We start from the raw sequence: 23,002 nt of genomic DNA on the forward strand, positions 1-23,002 counted from the left end.
TTTTGTGCGCCCTCCTCTTCCCTCTGCTCGCCCCCCCGTTTTTTCCACCTGTGCCCGGGACTGCATCAGGGTGTCCGTACCTGTGGGTGCTCCCCCCGCCCCAAGGACCCGTAAGACTGCGCCCCCGTCCTGGGGCTGGGGGGCCGCGTTTCCCGGCTTCGGCCTCCAGCAGCACCGGCGCGGGCGACGCGGGCCCTTTAAATCCTCCGGGGCGGCGGCGGCGGGCCGGGGATGACATCAGCGGGCGGGCCCGGGGCTCAATGGGAGCCGACGGGTGCGCGCCGGCGGGAGCGCGCGAGCCGGCGGCAGGCGGGGGCGGGCGGGCGGCAGGGCCGGGAGGAGGGAGGCGGCGGCGGCGGCGAGAGCCCAGAGCCTGAGCCCGGCCGGGGCCGAGCGGAACGGAGCGGAGCGCGGCGGCGGCGGCGGCTGGGCCGGGAGAGGCTGGCGCGCCGGGCGGCTCCGCGAATCCTCCGGCATCCGCCCCGGCGGGCCGCCCCCGCCCGCGGCAGCCCCCGGAGCAGCGGCCCGGCACCGGCGCCTTCCCGGCGGGGTAAATATTGGGGGGCTGCGGGCCCGCGGAGGGGCGCAAACCTGGGGGGAAACGGGGCTCCCTCCGCCTCTTTGTTTTTGCTGGGAGAGGAGGGAGGGAGGCGGACACGCGCGTTCGCGCTGGGGTGCGGGGGGGCAGGCCGGGCGCCGCCCGCTCGGCCCGGCGAGGACAAAGGCGCGGCTGGGGACGAGGAGGAGGGTGACTATTATTTTGCGGGCTTGCGGGGGGAGGCCCCCGCGGTCCGGCCCGCCTCCGCCTCCCCCAGCTGGACCCTCCAAGGCCCCAGCTGGCCCAGGCGGCCACCGGCTGTGATTTGGGGACGCTGAGGGAGGGGGCCCCCGGCACCGGGGTGCTGGGGGCGCCCGATGCTGTTGATTCCGGCTTCAGTGGGCTTCTCCGGACAATCGGCAGCGCCCCCTTCTCTCTCGGCCCGGGTGCCCCGGACCTGGGGTCAGCAGGGCCGCTCCCGCTTGTTGGATGGGGGCATTTGGGGCTCCTGAGGTCGTGGGGTGCGTGGTCACCAGGCCACCGATTTTGTTTTCCTTTGTGGAGAGAAAGAAAGGGGTGGGGGTTATTTATCAGATCGGATTCTCCCATTTCTGTGTGTGAGAAATTCGCGTTGTGCAAGTCTCCATGGAGCGGAAAACTGCGCCTGGCTCTGCTTAGAGAGAGGATTCCCAAGCCCCGGTTAAGACCCAAACTGAAAGTGGGGTGAGCCCCCTCCCCAACTTTCCCCTTAGTTTTCTTGCATATTTTCTTCTTGGCATAACCTCCCTCAGGGAGAAGGATCTGGGGAGAGAGGAGAAGGAATACAGTGTCTCAAGTTGTTTCCAACAAATGCCTGTGTTTGGATCTCCTTTGCCACTGTGTCTAGGATGTCCCTTTAGTTTTTATTTTAATGGTCCAGGGACAAGGGCCCTGGCTCTGGGGAGGAGGGCTCAAAGAGTGAAAAAACTGTCCATGTGCTGTGCTGGTTGGTAGTTCGTCTAATTTTTTTAACCTGCCGAAACTCCTGAACCTTCTTATTTGTGTCCCCCGCCCCATGGAAGACACAGCAAAAGAACCGGAAAGCTTCTCCCATTCTTGAATGAAGCCTTTCTCCTCTCCTCTGGGAGGCTTTGTGGCGAGTAGTGTTGGGACACTTTTCAGTTTAGGCTCTCCCAGGAGCCTTGGCCCCCTGGAGTGTGTGGGAGAGACTGGGGGTCTGGGTGGCTAGCACAGAGGGGAGGGGTCCTGCAGGGCTGGGAGTTTGCACCCCCTCTCCCCTTCCTGTAGACAGCCTGCTGAGTGGGGACAGACTGGGGGGTCATGTGCAGTATATTTATGTAAGACACCCAGACAGAGGGCACGGGTATTTATATAACCCGGCGTGGGTATTTATGTAATATAGGATGCGGGTATATTTACGTTCCTTTCCTAACCTGCGGCTTTCCCTGCTGCCGTGTGTGGTCTCTGAATTGGTGTTGGCCAAAAACAGACTTGGGGGGGGGGGTGTTTGTGTGCTCACCCCTCCCCCATCAGGGCTCGTTGTGCTCCTGCTTTGCTTTCTTCCCTTGGAGTGTACACACTTGGGAAACTGGACCTGTGTGTACGTGGGGTGTGTGGCGTGTGGGTTTCCTGCAAATGTGGAGTGCGTCCTGCTGGCAGCGTGGCACCTCAGCTGGGACAGGCCAAGCATGTGGGCTGAGGCCCTTGACTGAGAGCTCGGAGTTTGTCTGGCACGGGGTGGAGGCTCCTTCCTCGTGGTTATTGGTGGAGGGCGAGTGAGCTCCCAGGGACCTGGGTGCTGGCGCTGGCAGCTGGCATGTGTCCTGGGCTGTGCTGGGGCAGAGGGCTCAGGCCGTGGGATAAATCTCTCCCATCTCTGTGCCCAGGCTGGCCTGGCTGTTGGGGACAGCACTTGGGGTGGGGAATGGGCAGATCCTCTGTGCCAGCACAGCTGCTTTGCCATCTTCCTGTTTTGCTCCCCAGCCGTAGCATGAAATAGATCTTGTCTGTGGGGCTGGCAGGCCTGTCCAGGTCCTAGGTGAGACTCCACCGACTACGGGGTGGCAGGTGGCATGGCCTGTCTGGGCCTGTGCTCTCTGTGTGCAAAAGGAGCCCCCCTCTTAATGGTCTTTGATGCCGGCCTCCTTGTAAGCACTCAAGGTCTCAGGGCTCTGCCTCCTTCTACCTGTTTCGTAGGCCCCCCTTCTCTGTCCCCCCCAACAACTGAAACTGCCTCCAGGCCTCTGAGTTTCCTCCTCTGCTGGCCTGGAGCACAGAGTCTCCAGACCTTTGCCCCCAGCCACTAGGGTAGCCTTGGGCCCTGATGTCCCTTGGTCTTGGGACACCCAGAGTAAGTCACAGGAGGGAGGGAAGCTGTTCAAATCAGAGCTCCTCCCACCCCACAGGGCAGGTGGCTGGAAACCTGGCTTCTGTCCCCTCAGTTGCTCTATAAGGGCCCTCCTAGGAGACCCTCCCTCCTAGTCTTCAGGGAAGGCAGCTCTGAACAGTTGATCCAAAGAGCTATGTGCACAGAGGCCTGTTCGAGGTTCTTGGTGTCATGGGGTGTGGGGGACAACTGGAAGGTGGGTGTTTCCTGCCTTTGCCCCCGAGCGGGGGTGAGATGCTGTCCTGCAGGGCACACTGGGGGCTGGCAGGGTCAGATGTCTGGGCAGAGGCCGTACTCGGGAAGACCAGGCCAGGCTGTGGGAGCCTGGGGGTGGCAGTGAGGACGCTGTCATTTCAGAGGGCTGAAAGGGCTGAGGAGCTCCTCTGGGAGCCTTCCCTTCAACTCATCCTCCCATCCTAGAGGTTGGGCCTGTCTGGTGGTTGCCATGGAGGCACCCCCTTCATCCTTGATTTTCCTTTCAGAGACTTGGCACATTGTGACTAGCCCCCACCTTGAGAGGTGTCTGTTGGCGGGGCCCCAGTGAGTGTCCCCCACGGTGATGCTGGCTTGGCTGTTTCTTCTAGGGCCATGTCTCTAATTCCATTTTTTTTTTTTTTTTGAGACAGAGTCTCACTCTATTGCCTGGGCTGGAGTGTAGTGGCGTTGTCACAGCTCACTGCAGCCTCAAATTCCTGGGCTCCAGCGATGCTTCTTCCTCAGCACCCGCACCCCCAGTAGCTGGGACTACAGGCCCATGCCACCCCCTGCTAATTTTTCTGTTTGTAGAAATGGGGTCTCACTGTGTCACTTAGGCTGGTGTCGGATAATTCCACCTTTTGCCTGGCTGCACAGAAATCTGTTCTCAACCTGCCTCACCCATTCCCCAGATGCAGGAGTGCAGGCTGTGCACGCACCACCTGACGCCTGGTTGCCCTCCAGCAAAGTGAGACCAAATCTCTTCCTGGACAGGAGGAGCGAGAATGTTGGTCTCCCAAGTTCTTGTGGCTTTGCAGACCCCTTCCCCAGCTCCCGATTTCTCTGAATCCAGTGTTTCCGCTTCTCTCTGCAGCAAGAGCGAATCATGGAGCTACGCGTGGGGAATAAGTACCGCCTGGGACGGAAGATCGGGAGCGGGTCCTTTGGAGATATCTACCTGGGTAAGTGTTCCTGGCTCCAGCTGGAGGTCCTTGGGCAGCTCTGGGGACAAGGAGGACAAAAGACCCCAGGATTTTGGGGTCTGAAGCCAGAACCTGACTCCAGTGGCATATTTTGCCGCTAGGGCCATCCCAGATGGGGAGGGCACAGCAGATTGGGGTGAGGCAGGACCGGGGCTCCCCTCACAGTTGAGGCAACACAAGCTCTGCTCGCTGCAGGCTGGACAGAGGAGGGAATTTTTAGCACCAATTTCCGGCTCCAACTGACCTGGGTCTCCAGCTGGGCGTGGGAAAGCACCCTTGGGGGAAGGATGCTGGTAGACAGAGAAGAGGCCTGGGCCACCACTTGACCCCAGCTGGGCCCCCGCTTGACCCCAGCTGGGCCCCCTCCCGCCTGGAAGCCTGGAATGCAGCTGAACGGGGCAGGCTTCGGGATGATGCAGGCTCCCCCAGTGACCTGGGGGAGGGGGCTCTCATTTACGGAGTTTTCTCTCCGGATATGCTTCCTGTGGAAAGGTTGAGTTTGCCTTGATGTTGTCATTTTAAACGAATCACTGACATCTCAGCCCGCTCCTCAGCTGCTTGCTCAGGGACATGGCCACCAGCCACAGCCTTCCTTAGCAATTGGTCCGAAGGGCCGATATTTAGTGTTGGTGATTGTGGATGGGAGGGTGGGGCCTGGAGTAGTTGGAACAAGGTGGCATCCCCCACTAGGGCTTGTTCTCTTTTCTGTCCCTGTGTCCTTGGAAGCAGGCTAGACCTACATCCGTGCCTCAGTTTCCCTCCTTGGAAAATGAAAATAAATCATTTCTGTCCTGGGCAGAGAAAACCAAGAAGTCTGCATGTCATGGTCATTAGTTCAGAACTTGGGGGTTTCTCTTACCCAGTGGTCAGAATCCCTGCCCCCTTGGAGTATGAAATCTTCGCAGGGAGCCTTGGGGGACAGGGAAGGGGGCATGCACTTTCCTTGAGCACTTACCTACGGGGTACTTTCTGAACCAGGTCTCCCCTCATAGCAGCCCCTAGAGATGGTACCAGCTTGTCTCGTTTCACACCTCAGGAAAGCGAGGTACAGCATGGTGGAGTTGGCCTTCGAGGCTGCTCTAGAAAACTAGCAGCAGCAGCCTAGATGCGCACAGCCCTGTATGTGAGTGAGAGAGTGTGGAAGCCGGAACACGGGAGGGAGACGTTAGGCAGATCTGGGTTCCAGACTGGCTTTGCGTGGCTGCTCTGCCTCAGTGTCCCCATCTGTAAAGTTTGTGATGACGCCGCCTGACTGACCAGGAGCTCTAAGGAGACACAAATGAAATGACAGATGGGAAAGCGTTTTGCGAACCGTAAAGCGCGAGCCGGATGTGCAGTTCACTGCCGAGCGTTTACCCTGCCCTGTAAACACCTGGAGCTCAGAGTGCAGGGAGGGAGACCTTGCAGCGGAGCAGGTTTAAAGATTTTCTCTGTGCCCGAGCTCCTGGGGAGGCAGGTGTCGCGTGTATTTGCCTCTGCCCAGTGCCTGGCCTGGGACTTGCCCACAGTGGGTGTTCACCGAGGGCCTGCCATGTAAACGGATGAGAAAACGGACACTAACATGCCAGGCACGTGCAGCGGCCTCACTCATGGCAGGACAGAGACAGGCTGGGATCAGGGGCCAGCTCAGGTGTAGATCCCCAGTCTGCTCCTCCTCTGCTGTGTGACCTGGGAAAAGTCACTTATCTCTCTGAGCCTCAGCATTCTCATCTGAAATGGGGCCACCCATCTCCTTACTGCTTATGAAATTGGGTATAAAGGACCCTCTTTTTATTGAGGCTCTTAGGCTCAGGACTGAAGCCTGGAGCCACTGGCTCAAAGGCAAAGGGTGCTCCTGGCACAGACATATGCCTGCTCCTAGGCAGCATCTGGTCCAGGTCCCTCTTTTTGCAGAAGGGAAACTGAGACCCACGGGGGGGCGGTCAGCCCATGGTCACTCAGCAAAGCCTGTGTCCTTGGTTCTTGTTGTGGTACCTCCCTGAGGACAGGACTTCCTGTTTATCTGCATAGTTATCTCATTCACTTTAAAACTAGGTCCAGGTTCAACTTCTTTTTGAACTGGCTCTGGAGTAACCTAGGTTTAGCTGCTGAGGTTTCTTTTTACTAACTGTATATCCTTGCAAGTGATGACCTCTGCCAGCCTTGACTTCCCCATCTTTGAAATGGGGTTGCAAGAAGTAATGGGGTCCCTGTGTATAAAGCCCAGCAGAGCATGTTTAAACTGGCCCCCATCCTCAGTCTTGGTTGGGACTTGCTGCTTTCAAAGGATCCAGCTCCTCTGGGGCCTGAGTCAGTTCTCCCAACTGTCCAGCCTTTGCCAGGTATGGGGACCTTGGTGAGCGTGTTCTGCCCTGACTCACCCTCCTGGGTCCCTGACTTGCTGGTTTGGGGACAGTGGTGATTGTAGGGCCTTCCCAGCTGGCCTCACTGGCTTCATTTGTTCAAAGCTCTGGCCACATTCTTGTCCCCTGTGCTGGGCCAGGGCCTGACTCCAGATGGCCTCTGCAGGTGGGGCTGGACACAGCCTCCAAGCCCTGCTTTCCAGGATCAGCTGAGGGCCAGCACACTGTGGGTGTGGCTGCAGGGCCCCCAGATCCTCTTCAGGTCCCCCCTGCCTGTCCCCAGCATCATAAAGAGACAACCAGGAGCGAGGAGCCTGCTGTTTTAAGGGCTTCAAGTTGGCCGCACAGGGTCCAGGGTCCAAACCTGGGCCCACTCACAAGACTCACTGGTCTTGTGTCCTGGGGAACTGTCTAGACCTCTTAGAGTGTCTGGTCCTCAGCTCTGAAAGGGGCGGGAAGCAGTGCTGCCCTGACACGTGGTTATGCAGGGAGAGTTAGTGCAGGGAACGCTCCAGGCTTCTGCTAGGTGGGAGTCAAAGTGGCCACTGCTGCTGTTGCTGGGACGGATGGGCTTTACCCTCTGTCCTTCAGCCCAGCCAGGTCCCTGATTGTGCCCATTTGGGTGTCTGGAGTGAGTCCCATGTTGGGCTGGTCACCCCTCTTGCCACCTGGAATTCACAAGGTTCCAGCCCTGCTATGGCTGGCCAGGTCCAAGCCCTTTTCCGCGTCCAATTTGTTTTGGTGACTTGCCAGTCCTCCCACAGAGTCACTATAACTAATGGGCCGTGTTCTGTTCCTGAAATCGGGCAGTTCTTCCAGCTACCAGGCCTTTGCACGCAGGGGCCCCCTGCAGCTACGCCTAACCCACTTGCTCCAGACAGAACATCTGCCAGGAAACCTTACCTGGGATTGGAATGGAGAAAGAAGCAGGGGCTTCGGGGACTAAGTTTCAAACCCTGGCTCTGCCCCAGCCAGTTCTGTCTGACCTCAATCCAGTTACTTAACCTCTCTGAACCCCAGCTCTGTGGTTGCGAGGAATAGGGGAGCTCAGAGAAAAGCCTGGCAGCTTCCCGACAGAACTCAGAGGCAGCCGAGGGGCCTGGTGGCAGCTGTGCAGAAGGTTTCCAGCACTCCGTGGGGGGCAGAAGATTTTGCCTAACAGCCTGGGTCCCTATCCCTGGGAAGTGTGTAGCATATGGTCATTTGACCTTTGGTGTCTTCCGTTTTTCCATGTGTCAAATAGAAATATAAACAGTGGTACTCGCAGGGCGGGTCAGGTTCAAGGGGATGAAGGCCCCTCCACCCGCCACTTCCCTGCACCTCTCCTTCCTGCACACGTCTCTGAACCACCGAGGGCCACAGGTCCTGCCTCCAAAGTGTCACCCTGCCTGGGCAGGGCCACCCTTGGCTCTTGCCTGGACAGCTACAGTGGCCTCCCAGGCCTCCCTCTCCCCATCTAGCCTCCTAGCCCTTTCTGGTACACCAGAAAGTCTCAGTGCGGGGTGATTTTTGTCCCCCATGGGACATTTGGCTAGATCTCCATACCTTTTGGTTATTACAGTTGGGGAGGGGGCGCCTACTGGCATCTAGTGGGTAGAGGCCAGGGATGCTGCTAAATACCCTACAGTGCACAGGGCAGCCCCACAACAAGGAATTAGCCAGCCCCAAATGTCAGCAGGGCCGAGGTTGAGAAGCCCTGTGGTCAGACACCTGAACCTGCCCCTGGAGCTTTAGGCAGGATCTCGACTGCCATTCGAGAGCCTTCAGATCTCTCCCCGCCCACCTCGTTCACTGTCGTCTTCAGCTACGCCAAGGGGCCCACATGCACCAAACCACTTAGAGTTGGCTGCACCCCCTCCTGCCGGGCCTCTGCATGTACTGTGACCTCCGCCTGGCACAGCGCTGCTCACGCGGCAGCCCTTGCCGCCTCTCCTCCAGGCAGGCTCTGCTTTCCCCATAGCCTTGCTCACTCCTTCCTTTCCTTCCCCTGGCCTGTGAGTGCCACCGGCTCAGCTCTGTGGCCCAGGGGCCAGTGCATCCCAAACCACATGACATTGTGGAGCACTTACGTGTGCCAGGCACTCTTTTAAGCATTTTTGCACTTCACAGCAGCCTAGTGAGCCAAATACTGTCACCGGTTTACAGATGAGGCACCTGGGACCTCAGAGGGCTGAGGTGACTTGTCAGAGGTCCCTGGCTAGGAGGTGGCAGAGTCAGGATTTGGGCTTCAGCAGTTGGCTCTGGAGCCCACACTCTCAACCACTGCACTCTCCTGCCCCTTGTGCTGGCAGGGAGACGGAGCACGGCCAGGGTCCCCAGGGAGCCCCTCGCCCCTCCTGTGCCACGTCCTCACAGCGCCCCGGAAGCTTGTGCAGCTCACCCAGTGATGAGCCTTGACATGTCAAAAACGCTTTACAGTTTGCAAAACACTTTCTCTCCCATTGCTGACTAGGTTTAGTCATCTGTTGTTTTTCTTTTTATTTTATGTGATTCAAAAATCCAAACACAAAAATGCGTTAAGTGAAATAAGCTGGTCACAAAAGATCACATGTAGTGTGACTCCATTTCTGTGAAATACCCAGAGCAGCAAATCCATAGGGAGGAAAGCAGATCACTATTGCCAGGGGCTGGGGTGACAAGGGGGAGATAGGGCCTGACTACTAAAGGGTATGTGTGTTCCAGGGGTCATGAAAATACAGTCCCTTGGTATCTAAGGGGGCGTGGTTCCAGGACCCCCTCGGATCCCAGAATTCACGAGTGCAAAAGTCCCTGCTCTAAAATCCCCCGTATTTGTATACAACCTACGCGTGTCTTCCCGAATACTTGAAATCATCTCTAGATTGCTTATAACACTTAGTACAATGGAAGTGTTATGTAAATAGTTGTTAGACGGTACTTTGTATTTGTGGTTTTCTTATTCTGTTATTTTTATTGGGTTTCCTCCCTGCGTGTGTTTGACCCACGTTGTTGAATCTGTAGACGCAGAACCCGTGGATACTGAGGGCCGGCTGTGTTCTAAAACGGATCGTGGTGACGGTTGCACAACTGTGTGAATACACTAAAAACCACTGAATTGTACACTTCACCTGAGTGAATTGAAGAGTACGTGAATTACGTCTCGATGAAAGTGTTGAAATAAATCAAAACTTGCAATGTAGTATCCAGTTGCCCAGCTGAGCCGCCCAGCTCTGCCCAGTCTTTACTCGTTTCTCGTGTTTCTGTTCAATGTTTCTTTATGTAGATACAGCCAAGTGTAGCTACTTAGTTCCTCACCTTTTTTAAAAAACTGAAGTAAGAGGGAACTGTTTTGCGCTTTGCTTTTTCACTTCCTGTATCTTGGAGATCTTTCCACTTGTGTACAGAGAGAGCTTCCTCATTCTTTTTCCATCATATTCGGTTTTATGGATGGGCTGTTCTTTATTTAATCAGTCCCCGCTTGACAGACATTTGGGTTGTTTCCAAGCCTTTGCTATTGCAGAGAGCCTACAGCGGACAGCCTCCTCCAGGCCTTGTTTTGCACCATGCAAGCATGTCGGGTAAACTCCCAGAAATGGGGTTGCTGTTCAGAGCTGCGTGGTGTCAAATCACACTCCAGCGTGGATTTACCAGTTCATGCTTTGTCCACCTGGAGGAGTCCCCCACTGCCCCACAGCCTGCCAACAAATGGTGTTATCTTGTGGGACCTTCGACAATCCTAGGTGAAAAAATGGTCTTTCGGGATCATTTTAATTTGCATTTCTCTTTGAGGGAGGTTGAGCATCTTTTCCTATGAGTAAGCCATTTATTTTAATGGTTTCTTTCCCTGTGAAGTGTGTGTTCACATCCGTTGTCCTATTTCCTATTGAGTCTTTCTCCTGCTGTTTTGTAAGAGCTCGTTATGTATTAGCTCTTTGCCTGTGATAAGAATTGGGAGTGTGTTTTTCTTATGACTTTATTTCTAGTGTTTTTGCCATGCGAAAGGGATTTTTTTTTTTTTTTTTTGTAGAGGAGAGAGGTTTTTTTTTTGTTTTGTTTTCTTTTCTTTACTGGCTTCTGGATTTTAAGTCAGGGATTTAAAAAAGCCTTGCCTAACCCCAAGGTTATAACGCAATTTTCCCTTTTCTTGAACCTTTCATAGTTTTGTTTTTTATTAAATGTTGAGTTGCCGTGAAGAATACGTGTAAATAGGTGCATGGTGTGAGGCACCCTTCCCTGGCAGCGCCCAACTTCCGGAGGAGGACTGCCTGTCACCTTGAAGGCCCCGGGGACCCCTCCCCTGCCCCACCCCCGGCCTTCTCCTCACAGAGGTAGCCACTATCTGACGGTTAACATTTTTCCCTTTTGTTAGAGTTTTAGCACATTTATGTCCCTAAACTCTGTATTGTTCAGTGTCGGTGCCTGCTTTGAAGTAGAGACAAACAGATCGGTGCTGAGTTCTCTTTATTTCTTTAATTGAGGCGGAATCCACAGAACGTACAATTTACCGTTTTAAAAGTGTACAATTCAGTCTCATGTGGTACATCCACAGTGCGGTGCAGCCACCACCCCTGTCTAGTTCCGAAACTTTCCGTCACCCCAAGAGGAAGCCGCAGGCCCCGTGGCCCAGCCCTCCAGGCCGATGGCCCCTGCTCCACGTCCCGTCCCTGTGGATCTGCCTGTCCTGGACCTGTTGTGTGAATGGGCTCTTTCAGCATCAGCCCGTCCGTGTCGGCTTCTTTGGGCGTGTTTCCGAGGTTCCTCTGCATTGCGGCATGTGGCTCAGGGCTCTGTTCCTTTTCACAGTCGAATAATATTCCACTGCATGGATGTGCCCCATTCTGTTCATTCGTCTGCGATGGACACCGCGTGGTGTCCAGCGTGGCTGCGGTGAGGAGGGCGGCTGCCTGCTCTCTTTTACCCCGGGGTGAGCAGCTGGGCGTCTCCCAGGCACTGCGTGGAGGCGGCATCATTCCTTTTCACTGCCCATGGGGTCCCTTGTGTGACACACTACTGCCGCCACCCTGCTGTGGTCGTTGGGTTGTTCGTTGCCGTCCCCCTGGTGCGCTCGTGGTTCTGAAGGACATCGACGTGGGAGTGGAGTTGCTTGGTTCGGGGAGTGTTTATGTTCAACTTTACGAGATAAATGCAAAGAGTTTGTGCCAGCTTGTACCCCCCTGTTTTCCTTACATACAAACTCTGGCTGCACTTGGGCTTTCCCCTGGGTGTAATGTGAGCTGTGGTCTTTTCTCAGTTGGCTAGCTGGTTGTTCCAAGGACATTTATCGAATAGTCTCGTCTTTTCCCCTGATCTGAGGTGCCAGCTTTATCCTGTCCTAAATTCTCCCAGTGGTTGTGTCCCCACTGGACTTTCCGTTCTGTCTGTGCTAATGACACTGTTTTAACTCCTGCATCTGGAGTCACTTCTGGCCCCCAGAAGAGACTCCCCGTCTCAGCCCAGCCCCTAGCCCTTCATCTTGTTTCCCTCACCCCCTGTTATTATAGCTAGGGAAACTGAGGTAAGGTGCAGTTTGGGTTTGGTCTTTCTTGTGACTTGAGCCACGGGGTGGACCCAGGCAGAGAGCTGGACCTTGGTGTGTGTGAGGGTATCATCTTAGCCAGAACTGCTCGAGAACCTAGGAGTGGGGTGCAGGAGAGGTGGAGGTCTAGACAGGACCCTCTTGCCTAGACTCGGAGGCTGACAGAGCTGGGGTTGACTCTCGAGCCTGCCATTTACTGGTCCTGTAACCTAGAGGAGGGTCTCGGTTTTCTGCTCTGTAAAGTGGGGATGAGAGTCAGATGAGCTGCTGGGATCGGATGGTGGGGCTGCCTTCGAAGGTGTTGGCGTTGCTGTGGGTGGGGTAGTGGGCTGGGTATTGCCATCCCGTCATCCTGCCGTCCAGGGCTGTCCCAGGAGTTGCAACTTCCCATCCCTCTCTGGCCCCTGCCTCCACACACCTCAGCCCCACGCACCCCACTGACCCGGCCTTTTTCCAGAATTGAGTCGCATCCCACAGGTCAGCAGCCCCCAGCCTTTTTGGCACCAGGGACCGGTTTCAGGGAAGGCAATTTTTCCACAGATAGGTAGGGGTGATGAGGTGGTTTGGGGATGATTCAAGCACATTACATTTATTGTGCAGTCAAACCTCTGGCTAATGATGATCTGTATTTGCAGCCGCTCCCCAGCGCTCGAATTACTGCCTCAGCTCCACCTCAGATCATCAGGCATTAGATTCTCATAAGGACTGCGCAACCTAGATCCCTCGCCTGGGCAGTTTACAGTTTGCGCTCCTATGAGAATCTAATGCCATGTTGGTCTGACAGGAGGCGGAGCCCAGGCAGTGATGCGAGTGATGGGGAGCGGCTGTAAACACAGATGAAGCTCGCTCCGCCGCTCACCTCCTGCTCTGTGGCCTGTTCCTAACAGGCCACGGATGGGTATCGGTCTGCAGCCTGGCCTGGCACTTGGGGACCGTAGCCATAGGTGATCTGTGAGCCTTTTGCATCCCTACCTGTCCTCCACCTGTCCAGCCTCCTTGCTGCCTCCTGCCTGTGGTGTCTCACCTCCTTTCCTCCTTCCCACGCGCTGCTCTTCTCTCCTCAGGAAGTCCTTGTCGCTCCCCCTGCCACGCTGTGGCGCTCGGCCCCAGGCTGCGTGCTCACCAGACCTTGAAGGGCTGGCCGGGGCACGTGGAGCTGCCTGGCCACCGAGGATGACCCTGGTCTCTTGTCTCCTCTGCCCCTGGCAGGTGCCAACATCGCCTCTGGTGAAGAAGTTGCGATCAAGCTCGAGTGTGTGAAAACAAAGCACCCCCAGCTGCACATCGAGAGCAAGTTCTACAAGATGATGCAGGGGGGAGGTGAGGGCCGAGCTGGGAAGGGGCCCAGAGCTGTGACAGCGAAGATGATGCAGGGGTGGGGGCGGAGGGGAAGGGGGTGACCACCCCTGACGGTCCCCTGTCCGGCCCCCAGTGGGGATCCCGTCCATCAAGTGGTGTGGAGCCGAGGGCGACTACAACGTGATGGTCATGGAGCTGTTGGGGCCCAGCCTCGAGGACCTTTTCAACTTCTGCTCCCGAAAGTTCAGCCTCAAGACGGTGCTGCTCCTGGCCGACCAGATGGTGAGTCCTCTACCTGCCCGCCCTGGCCAGGTGCCTGTGGGCCCTGCCAGGCAAGCCACTTCCCATCCAGCCTCTATTTCCCTGTCGTGCCAGTGGGCCCAGGAGGATGCTGGAAGAGCGGACAGTGGCAGAGACATAGGACAGGCCTGGTTCCTGGACCAGGGCACCTTGACCTCTGGCTATAGAAATCTGGAAGTGTTTGTTTAAAATGCTGATTCCAACTCCAGGCTCCTTGGGTAGGCTTAGGACGCTGTCCTTGGGCGATTTTAGAGCCTGGGGTCAGACAGACCTGGATCCTGTCCCAGAGTGGTGACTGTCAGTGAATTGCTAAGCCTCTCTGAGCCCCGGGTGCCTCATGTGAGTCTCGCCTTTGTCGGTTGTTGTGGGATTAAGTGAGGGCTGTGCAGCGCCAGGCCAGAGCGGGCCCCGCTGGCAGGCAGTTGGTAGGTCCTAAGCCCTTAGTAAGCACAGAGGAGCAAAGCTTCTTAAAAATAGGAAACCGTAGAATTTGGGGCCTGGCATGGAACAGGGAGATCTTGTGCACGAGTTTTAGTCTTGGCCTGCGGCTGGCCTGCAAAGGCTCTGTGGTTTAGGTTCAATGCATGTGCCGGAGGACCATCGTCAGAGTCTCCAGGGTGTGAGGCCCAGGGAAGGGTCTGGCGCTGCTCAGCCTTGCGAAGCCTGAGGCCCAGAGCAGTGTGACCTCCAGAGACACGTCGTGCGCATGGATGTTAGTCGGAGTGTTTAAAAATCACGCACAGGAAAGAAAAGGCTGTGTGTCTGCCTGGCTTTAGAGTCCTGTCTTTGTGCTCCATCTCTGTCATGCCTGCCCTCCCGCCCCCCGAATCTGGTCGCCTCTCTGACTCCAGCTGCCCAGGTCCTGTGAGGGTAGAGCCAGGCAAGGCTTCTCGGGGGGCCTGCGGGCCTTTCCAGCTCCATCTTCATTTCTGGGTCTTACCATCAGCTTTCTTACCTGGCTCTCTTTTCCTGTCTCACAACAAACTTGCTGGGTTCCCCCTTCAGAGTTCGTCCTAATGTCACTTCTTCCATAAAGCCTTCCTTGACCTGCCCCTTGACATCGTCCTTCATAGTGGAATGCAGATCTTTCTCCCTCACCGGGGCAGGGACCACGTGTGCATTTTCCAGCTCTGTGGCCCCAGCCCTCCACCCCCCAGCCCAGGCCTGGCTCAGGGTGCTTGGTGAAGGCCCCTCCGTGGAACACCTGGTGAATGGCTTGCTCTCCCCTCCCCTCCCCTCCCCCAGATCAGCCGCATAGAGTACATCCACTCCAAGAACTTCATCCACCGGGACGTCAAGCCCGACAACTTCCTCATGGGGCTAGGGAAGAAGGGCAATCTGGTCTACATCATCGACTTTGGCCTGGCCAAGAAGTACCGGGACGCCCGCACCCACCAGCACATCCCCTACCGGGAAAACAAGAACCTGACTGGCACTGCCCGCTATGCCTCCATCAACACCCACCTGGGCATCGGTGAGCAAGCCAGGCCCGGAGCAAAGCGCACCTTTGCTCCTGGCCAGGACCTGGTTTCCTCAAGCCCTCCTGCCCCCACCTTGGTTGGAGGCCTCTGGGCACTTTTCTAGGGAGCCTCACTGAGAAAGTCCCCACCCCATCTGTCCCCAAGCCTGGCCCTAATCCAAACCTCACACAGGGTTGGGTCTTCCCCTCCGCATGCCTGGCTTCCCCCTCACCGCAGCCCCCTGGGTTGGAGAGGACGTCTCCCTGCTGCACAGGCTGGAAACACAGGCTCGGGCTTCACACAGGCTGCCTAAGGTTGTGCGGCGGAGTGAGCACCAAAGCTGGGTTTGACCCCAGTGCCGTCTGATGCCAAAACTTGTGCTCTCTCCACGGTGTGGGCCAGGCAAGAAGGCTGTGGGTGCCCACTCATAGTCGTTGAATGGTTAAGTGCCTGAGCTGGAAAAACTAGGCCCAGATTGAGTTGAGAAAGCTCTCCCTCGTTCCCCTTCTCTGTAGGAGGGAGATAGTAGCAGTACCTGTTTAAGACAGGGCTGCAGCAAGCCAGCATGTGATGGGGGTGCGGGGCGCACAGTGAGGAGCACGACCAGGAGGAGGAGCTGGGGGCCTGAGTAGACCCTGCCCCTCACCTTGCCCTCGGTTCCCTGTGCAGAGCAGAGCCGTCGAGATGACCTGGAGAGTCTGGGCTACGTGCTCATGTACTTCAACCTGGGCTCCCTGCCCTGGCAGGGCCTCAAAGCAGCCACCAAGCGCCAGAAGTATGAGCGGATCAGCGAGAAGAAGATGTCAACACCCATTGAGGTCCTCTGCAAAGGCTACCCCTGTGAGTAGCCCAGAGTAGCCTGGGGACCCCGAGGCCCTTTCCGTGGGGAAGATAAGGCCACATGCAGCCCGTGTGGGACTTCCACAGCCTTGGTGCCAGAGCATTAATCACAGGCTCTCTGCCACTGCTCAGGCACAGCTGGGAGGCCTGGGCTCCCCTGGCCTGGCTCCTCCGTCCCCAGTGTCCCCAGCGCACATCCTTGCCTTAGCTCCCAGGGCCCTTCCCCCTACCCTGACTCTTTTCAGAAGGAAGTGGAAGTTTTCCTCTTGTTGCTTAGGTTGTGTGGGGAGGTCGCATCAGGCTCTTGAATGTCCTTTGAGTGTATCACAGCCGTTGTTCTGTGGTCTCTGTGATCCCCCAAGAGCTTGGAAGAGCAGGTGAAGGACTCTCACCCATTGTCCATGGGTCTTCACTCCTCTCGCTTTCAGAGGCTCTGCTCTCAAGCAGGCTGGGGTTTTATCCTCGTGGAGGGACCGTAGTTCTCTTGTCCCTTCATCCTGTCCCCCTAGACTGAAAGAATTTGCAAGGACAGTGGGTGGCTAGAATGGCACTGCCGGGGGGGGCGCTGGGAGCACAGCCTCACGGCAGCCTCCTCCATCCCCTGTGACCCCACCAGCCGAGTTCTCAACATACCTCAACTTCTGCCGCTCCCTGCGGTTCGACGACAAGCCTGACTACTCCTACCTGCGCCAGCTCTTCCGCAACCTCTTCCACCGGCAGGGCTTCTCCTACGACTATGTCTTCGACTGGAACATGCTCAAATTCGTGAGTCTCCTGGAGGCTAAGGCGGGCATGGGGGGCTGCCCAGGGAAGGCCCCGACTCCTGGGACCAGAGTGACCCAGTGGCGGGCAGGCCTCCCAGCACGCGGGAGGTATGAGCTGGACAGTGCAGCCGGGCTCACTGGGGTCCCAGAGCCCCCTGACCCCAGCCTCCTCAGTGCTGACGGCGTGCACCACCACTGCCAGCAGGGCCCAGGCAGGGTGCTGTATCCCACGAGACTGAGGAGGACCTGGCTTGGCCTCGAGTCCCTCCTGGGTGCGTGTGGCGGGGCCTGGGTGGTGCTGCTGGGTGGTGCTGCTGCCTTGGCCCTTGCCTACGCCACCTTGCTGCTATTGTTCTACACGTCCCAGGTGGCTGCCTCCGCCGTGGCCCCTCCGGCCGGCCTGGACCCTTTCATAGTGGTTTCTTTCTTCTTGGTCATGGGACCCTGGGTCTTGCTAGGCAGCTGTTCTGTCTCCCTCTTTTAAGGGTCCTGGGGGTGGGGTGGGGAGCAGCGTTCGTCAGCCGCGCCTGGAACTCCGGAATCTGTGAAATTGTATGTCTTGTTTCACGTCTCTTCTGGAAAAGGGGGCTGCCTCGAGCCAGGCTCAGCCCCGTGACGACGAAGCTATTGCACCATTCTGTCCCTGCCCCTGTCCCTGTGCCGGGCCCACGTTCCCTCCTACGTACTGGTAAGGACGCTCCGAGGCCCGGCCTTTCCACGATTTGCCACTTGGCCGGTGAGCGCGAGAGGCCAAGCCTCAGCTGTGCTCTCTTTGTCCCTTCCAGGTGCCCGGCGCCCCTGGGCACCCAGGGCCCCCCAGATAGGCCCGTGGAGGAGGTGGAGGAGCTGCCCCCCCAAAACTACTGGCCTGTGGTCTGGACTCCAGGGCCCCATTTCTGACTTCGCCAGGTGCGCCTGAGCCCCTTGGGGCCAGGCCTGAGGAAGCGTCCTCTGGGATGATGGGGGGAGCCCCCTGTTCCCGCGAGGTGGCAATGCAGAGGAGAGGGCATGGTGGAAAAGGCCCTGCCTCCGGATTCTTGGGAACGAAGCAGCTGCCCGAGGGCCAGGACAGAGCCTAGAGGAGAGGTGACGGCCACTGCCCAGGATGGGCCTGGTGGGAACGAACACCAGGAGCAGCGTCACAGCTAGACCCCAGTGGCGGCCTCTGTACTGAACCCGAACTCATTAAACACCTACCCTGCTTCATCCTGGTGTGCCTCTGCCTTCACGCGGGCCCACGGCCCACTCTGCCACGTGCTCAGGAGTGAGGCTTTGTTCTCCTGGACGCTGAGGTCGGCACTCTGGGCTTGGGCTCCTTTCCTCTCTGGGTTTCAGACAGCGGTCTTGTTCCCTAAGGAGTGGGACAGAGGTTTGGCAGAGGACAGGGGTCTCCCAGGCCAAGGACTTCAGGGAGAAGCCTCTGTTGCCCTCCCATGCAGGGATGGGGTGGGAGATGGGCAGGGGTGGGGCGCGCCTTCTCTTTCACCCCGGACCTTCTGGATTGGAATGTGGCCCAGGGCACCCGGAGCCAGCTCTTCTCACCTCAAGGCAGTGGGCACTGGGCATTCACTCATCGCCAGAAAAAGTCATGCCTGACTCTTATTCTGTGATAGCCTCGACCCTTTGGCTCAGCACAGCTCCAAGAATGGATTTTTCATTCCCCAGGCCTCTGCCGTCCAAAATAGTAGCCACTGGCTACATGTGGCTAATTTTTAACTAACTAAAATTAATCAGAATTGAAAATGTAGTTCCTCAGTCACATTCGACACATTTCAAGTTCTCAGGAGCCTTAAGTGGCTGATTAGCGGCCACCATGTCCAGCAAGGCAGATGTGACCATTGCCTTCATCATCCCAGAAAGTTCTGTGGACAGCACTGCTCTAGATGCCTCCGTTACAGAGCCTCTCACGGGACTGTCCAGCCACCAAGATCTCTTCTCACGCCAAGCCAGGAGCACCCTCTCCACCTGTTGCTGGCACTGTGACCCCCTTCCGGGGGTCCCCCTTGGGACAGATCCAGGAGTCAGAAGCTGGGCAGTGGCGCCTACAGCATTTTCCTCCTCTGGTCTCTGGCCCATCACTGCTCTCGATCACTTCTAGCAGCCCCTGGCAGGAGTATCTGCAGGACGTGCAGTCGGAACCTTCCATTCCCTTCACACCGAGGCCAGGCCCCTCTTACACCACCCCGTCCTGCGGAGTCCCTCCCTAGCACCTGGCAGCAGGCGGGACGCTCTGCTGGGCGCCAACCAGCCGCAGACTCTCCCATGGGAAGGATCTTGCCCTTGACCTCCTTGGAGTGGCTTCCCGTGGTGTTCGGCATCGGGGCGCTGGGATCCCTGGAGCCCTGGCGCCCGGATGCTGCTCTCAGCACACACCGCCACTGTGTTCTGAGGTCTGGCCAGCAGCCGGGAAGAAATTCACAGCCGTGGACAGGTCCATACAGCAGGGGCGGATGCCTGTGTGACATGGCTGAACTTTTATGTTTTCTTTTGGGGAAATAAAGGCCAAGAAAGCTCCCTGATGTGCATTTCTTGAGGCGTTGCTTGGGTTGGATTGAAACGGGGAGAGTACTTTACCTCCTTCTCTGAGGCGGGCATTGGCCTGAGCCTCCTGATGTCCCAAAGGGCTGGAGCCACAGGGCTGTGCACCTCGGAGCAAATCACTTAGCCTCGGTTTCCCCAGCTTGGGGAACCTGCCTTGCAGAGCCGACGTGCCCCTGTCCGCAGGCGGTTTGATAAGTAGGGGCCACAGCTCTTATTTATCCCTCGGGCTCTGCTGTGGCTCTGGCTGAGTCACCCTCTTTGCCAGCCCCTAACTGAATGGGTGGAAGCCCAGGGAGAGGACCAGAGATCAGGAGCTGGAGTTCTGGGGCTCCTGGGCCTGCCCAGCAGGCTTCTGGGTGGCACGATGGGGAAATGTGCTCCTAGAGTCTTCTGCTAAGGCCGGTCTCTGAACAACATCCTCTTAGCATGCAGAGAGCCGAGTGGGACCAGGTGGCAGAGGCCTGGGTTCAGACCCCGGCTCTGGAGCTGTGTGGCCCGAGGCAGTCATGAGGCTCTCTGGGCCTTGGTGCCTCACTGGGATTCAGGGATCATCCTGGTCATAACCACTGCTTCCCAGAGTTAAGGACGGAGCCCAGCCCAGCCCCATTTCTTGGCCAGTCCCCTGGGAGAGACATGAGTTGCAGAAGCCCCACCCCATGGCCCACGAGCAGACCCCCAACTCAGCCTACAGCTCTCTCCTCCACAGATGCGGCCCCCCTCCTGCCAGCCCCCCGCCCTTCTCTGTGGACGCCCCCAGGACCAACTAGGTAACGCAGCAGGCACTGCCCCCTCGCCTGCTCCTCTCTGGGCCTTTCTCGTTTCCTCCCGCACAGGGACCCCCGGGGGCTCAGGGAACCTCTTCTTCCTCCATGGGGCACCTAGCCCCGTCTTCTTCTCCAGCTCTCCCTGAGCCCCTGTCCCAAGGCAGGCAGCATCTGTGGGTCCCCTGGGCCTCCTGCTGTGGTCGCCACGGCACCTGCCAGAAGCCATTGCAGGTCCCAGGGCAGGGGAAGACCAGCCCTCTCATGAAAAGAGCCCCTGGCTGTGCACCAGGAGACCTGGTTAGAGTACTGGCCCAGCCTTCAGCTAGTTCTGTGACTGGGCCTGTCCCTTTCCCTCTCTGGACACCCCTTCCCCCATCTGCCAGTGGGCCTCTGAGCACCTGCCCTGCTCTGTTCGGAAACCCTGAAGGGCTGAAGGCTCTTAGTACACAGAGGGGGCCAGGGCAGGTCCTAGCTCCAGGTCAGGAGGGCCAAGCAGTGTCCTTGGTCATTCTGGGGACATCAGCCCTCCTGGCTCTGATTATAGCCCCATGAGACAGGGGCAGACTGACCTTTCTCTGGCTCTTGGATGCCTGCTTTCCCCTCTGGGTGGTTGTGTGTCTTCGTTTCTCTGCTGCGCAATTGTGGATCATGGTTTACGCTGTCGGGAGGAGGCTGGATCGGAGGGTTTCTGAGATGCCCACCCGGCCTTCCCTGCTCCGCCCTGTGGGGTGCTGGGGCCCAGAGCACCCTGGCCTCCAGGGCTGATGTCTCATCCCGCGTCCCTGCAGGGTGCATCCCGGAACCCCGAGGACGTGGACCGGGAGCGGCGAGAACACGAGCGCGAGGAGAGGATGGGGCAGCTGCGAGGGTCTGCGACCCGGGCCCTGCCCCCTGGCCCCCCCACGGGGGCCACTGCCAACCGACTCCGCAGTGCAGCCGAGCCTGTGGCCTCCACCCCAGCCTCCCGCATCCAGCAAGCTGGTGAGCAGGGGCCTCGGGCAGTGGGGGCCCCGGGGGGCTGCGGGCTCTGTTAGGGCCCACTCTGAGGGCGGCTTCCCTTGCCTCGTCCTCTAGGCAATACGTCTCCCAGAGCGATCTCACGGGTCGACCGGGAGAGGAAGGTGAGTATGAGGCTGCACAGAGGCGCGCCCGCCAACGTCTCGTCCTCAGACCTCACTGGGCGGCAAGAGGTCTCCCGGATCCCAGCCTCACAGGTGAGCTGCCCTCACCCCAGCCCCTCCCAGTCCCTCTGCGGCGCGTGGCTGAGCTGCAGACCCTGTATACACTCCCCAGTGCAGGCTCAGGCCTCCCCTCTGTTCTGTTCTCTCCTGACTCTGACACCCTTGGAGCTGGCCCCTTTTGTAGAGCCCAGAATTTGTCTTATTTAATCTTCTGAGGCCTATTTAGCCTCATTGGGCAGAGTCAGAAATCAGGGTTCAGAGAACTAACTCGCCCCAGCAGGTGGTAGAGCCGGATCCAGCCTTCACTGCTGGGGGCCCAGTCCCGGTGGGCAGCAGGGAGTTGGAGATGAGGTGCTCATGGTCCCTGCCAGCAGGCAGCCCCCCAAGAGCCCCTGTCAGCACTGGCGAGAGAATGGGATGGAGGGCTGGGTGAGGTCCCATCCGTGTCTCCACTTAAGGGCCGTGTTTGAACTAAGACAGTCGGGAAGGGGGCATCCCTGGCTACTGCCTGTGAGGGAGGGGCTTCCACTCTGGGGTGGCCTGGAGCGGTCAGTTGGGCCCCGATCTTATTTACAATACAGGGACATCCCAGGCTCATGGGATCATACAAGCCTTCCCCTGGCTTGAGGGGTTTGGTGGGGGTGGGGTGGAGCGTCACAGTGGGGACAGACTTGCCACATCACCATTGCCAGCAGCTGAGGGACTTAAAGCTTGTGCTCCCATCTCTTCCGCCTCTCCCCAAAGACAAGCGTGCCATTTGACCATCTCGGGAAGTGAGGAGTGCCACCATCGGACCAGTGTTTGCTTAGGTGAGTCGGTGTCTGCTGCAGACGCAGCCCAGCCTGGCTGGTCCAGAAACATCCACGGCCCCAGGAAGAGACTGGTGTGTTGTGCAAAGGGTCCAGGGAGCAGCAGATAGTACCAGGTCCCCTAAAACCAAGGGACCTCAAGGGAGGGCTGAGGTTTCCTCTGAGCAGGCCTGGCCCCACGTTGATCAATTTCTGCTGGACAACTCTTTCTCTGCCCTTGGGCCAGTCTTCTGGCCCCCTTTGCCTTAACATAGTCTGGAAAGTTGCTTCCTAGCAGAGACAGGGTCATGGGCCCACACTCTGACCTGCCCAGGGCTCTTACTTAGCTGCTATACAGGTTAATTCATGCAACGCACTTAGAACAGGGCCATTGACTTCAGAGTTCCCCTGCTGTGGAGAAATCCCCTCATTGGCTTCTGCAGGGCCAGGAGGGGCCCCCTGGCAAGTGTGAGCCTAGGTGATTCTTCCGAGCCTGCACGAGGCCTTGAGCTGATGTAGCGTACTTCTCCACTCCGCAGCTGGCTTGGGGAAGGGGAGGTGGCTGTGGGTTCCTTGGGTACATGAGGGGACAGTCTGAGCGCCCTGGGGAAGAGGCGTATGCTGGTAGGCAGTAGTGTATGCATCCGGAGACTCAGCCCCACGCCAGGACAAACCGAGTGTGACTGGCTTTGCAGAACTTCATCCGCAGAGAGAGCAGAGGCATGAAGTGGGGCATCAGATCTCAGGTGCAGGAACAGGCCGTCCGCAGGCTGGGCAGCTGTGTGGCCAGGCGAGCTGCTCACCGGGCAGGTGAAGGAGGGAGGGAGGATCTATTTCCTGCTCATAAAAATGGAGCCGCTCCCGTGTCCTGGGCCTTCAGCCAGGTTCTGGGGCCCAGAGAGGACAGATGGGGGGACAGGAAGACAGGAGCTGGCAGACGGGCGGCTAGAGGCAGCTGTGCACCTAACCTGTCCTCTCTTCCCCTTCTAGTGTCTTCACTGTATTTTCTTTTTAAAAAAAGCAACAAAAAAAAAAAGATGGAAAAAAAACCACTCAAAAGGAAAAAACCCAGCACAAAACCGACGATGGATTTTGTTTCTTTGGTTTTTTTGCCAATGGCAAGAAGA

At 57.7% G+C, this 23,002-nt stretch overlaps 1 protein-coding gene across 3 annotated transcripts; it reads left to right on the forward strand.

Annotated features, from left to right (window-relative positions):
* Nucleotides 1-254: 254 nt before the first annotated feature.
* LOC105805276 (casein kinase I isoform epsilon) lies at nucleotides 255-22,958 on the forward strand. 3 transcript variants are annotated; one of them, XM_012638140.1, is made up of 12 exons: nucleotides 255-550; nucleotides 3,994-4,081; nucleotides 13,148-13,258; nucleotides 13,371-13,519; nucleotides 14,783-15,011; nucleotides 15,667-15,837; nucleotides 16,454-16,602; nucleotides 19,849-19,909; nucleotides 20,695-20,887; nucleotides 20,981-21,120; nucleotides 21,832-21,896; nucleotides 22,866-22,886. In XM_012638140.1, exons 2-11 carry the CDS (start codon nucleotides 4,006-4,008, stop codon nucleotides 21,846-21,848), a joined length of 1,296 nt encoding a protein of 431 aa, XP_012493594.1. In that variant the 5' UTR covers nucleotides 255-550; nucleotides 3,994-4,005; the 3' UTR covers nucleotides 21,849-21,896; nucleotides 22,866-22,886. The 3 variants fall into 3 exon arrangements, with proteins under 3 accessions (XP_012493594.1, XP_012493595.1, XP_012493596.1); XM_012638141.1 differs by lacking the exon at nucleotides 19,849-19,909 and having other exon boundaries at nucleotides 22,866-22,958; XM_012638142.1 differs by lacking the exons at nucleotides 19,849-19,909; nucleotides 20,695-20,887; nucleotides 20,981-21,120; nucleotides 21,832-21,896; nucleotides 22,866-22,886 and adding exons at nucleotides 17,186-17,289; nucleotides 17,387-17,823.
* Nucleotides 22,959-23,002: the final 44 nt, after the last annotated feature.

The sequence above is a fragment of the Propithecus coquereli genome, unplaced genomic scaffold (assembly GCF_000956105.1).
Source record: "Propithecus coquereli isolate 6110/MARCELLA unplaced genomic scaffold, Pcoq_1.0 Scaffold126, whole genome shotgun sequence".
NCBI classification, from domain to species: Eukaryota; Metazoa; Chordata; class Mammalia; order Primates; family Indriidae; genus Propithecus; species Propithecus coquereli.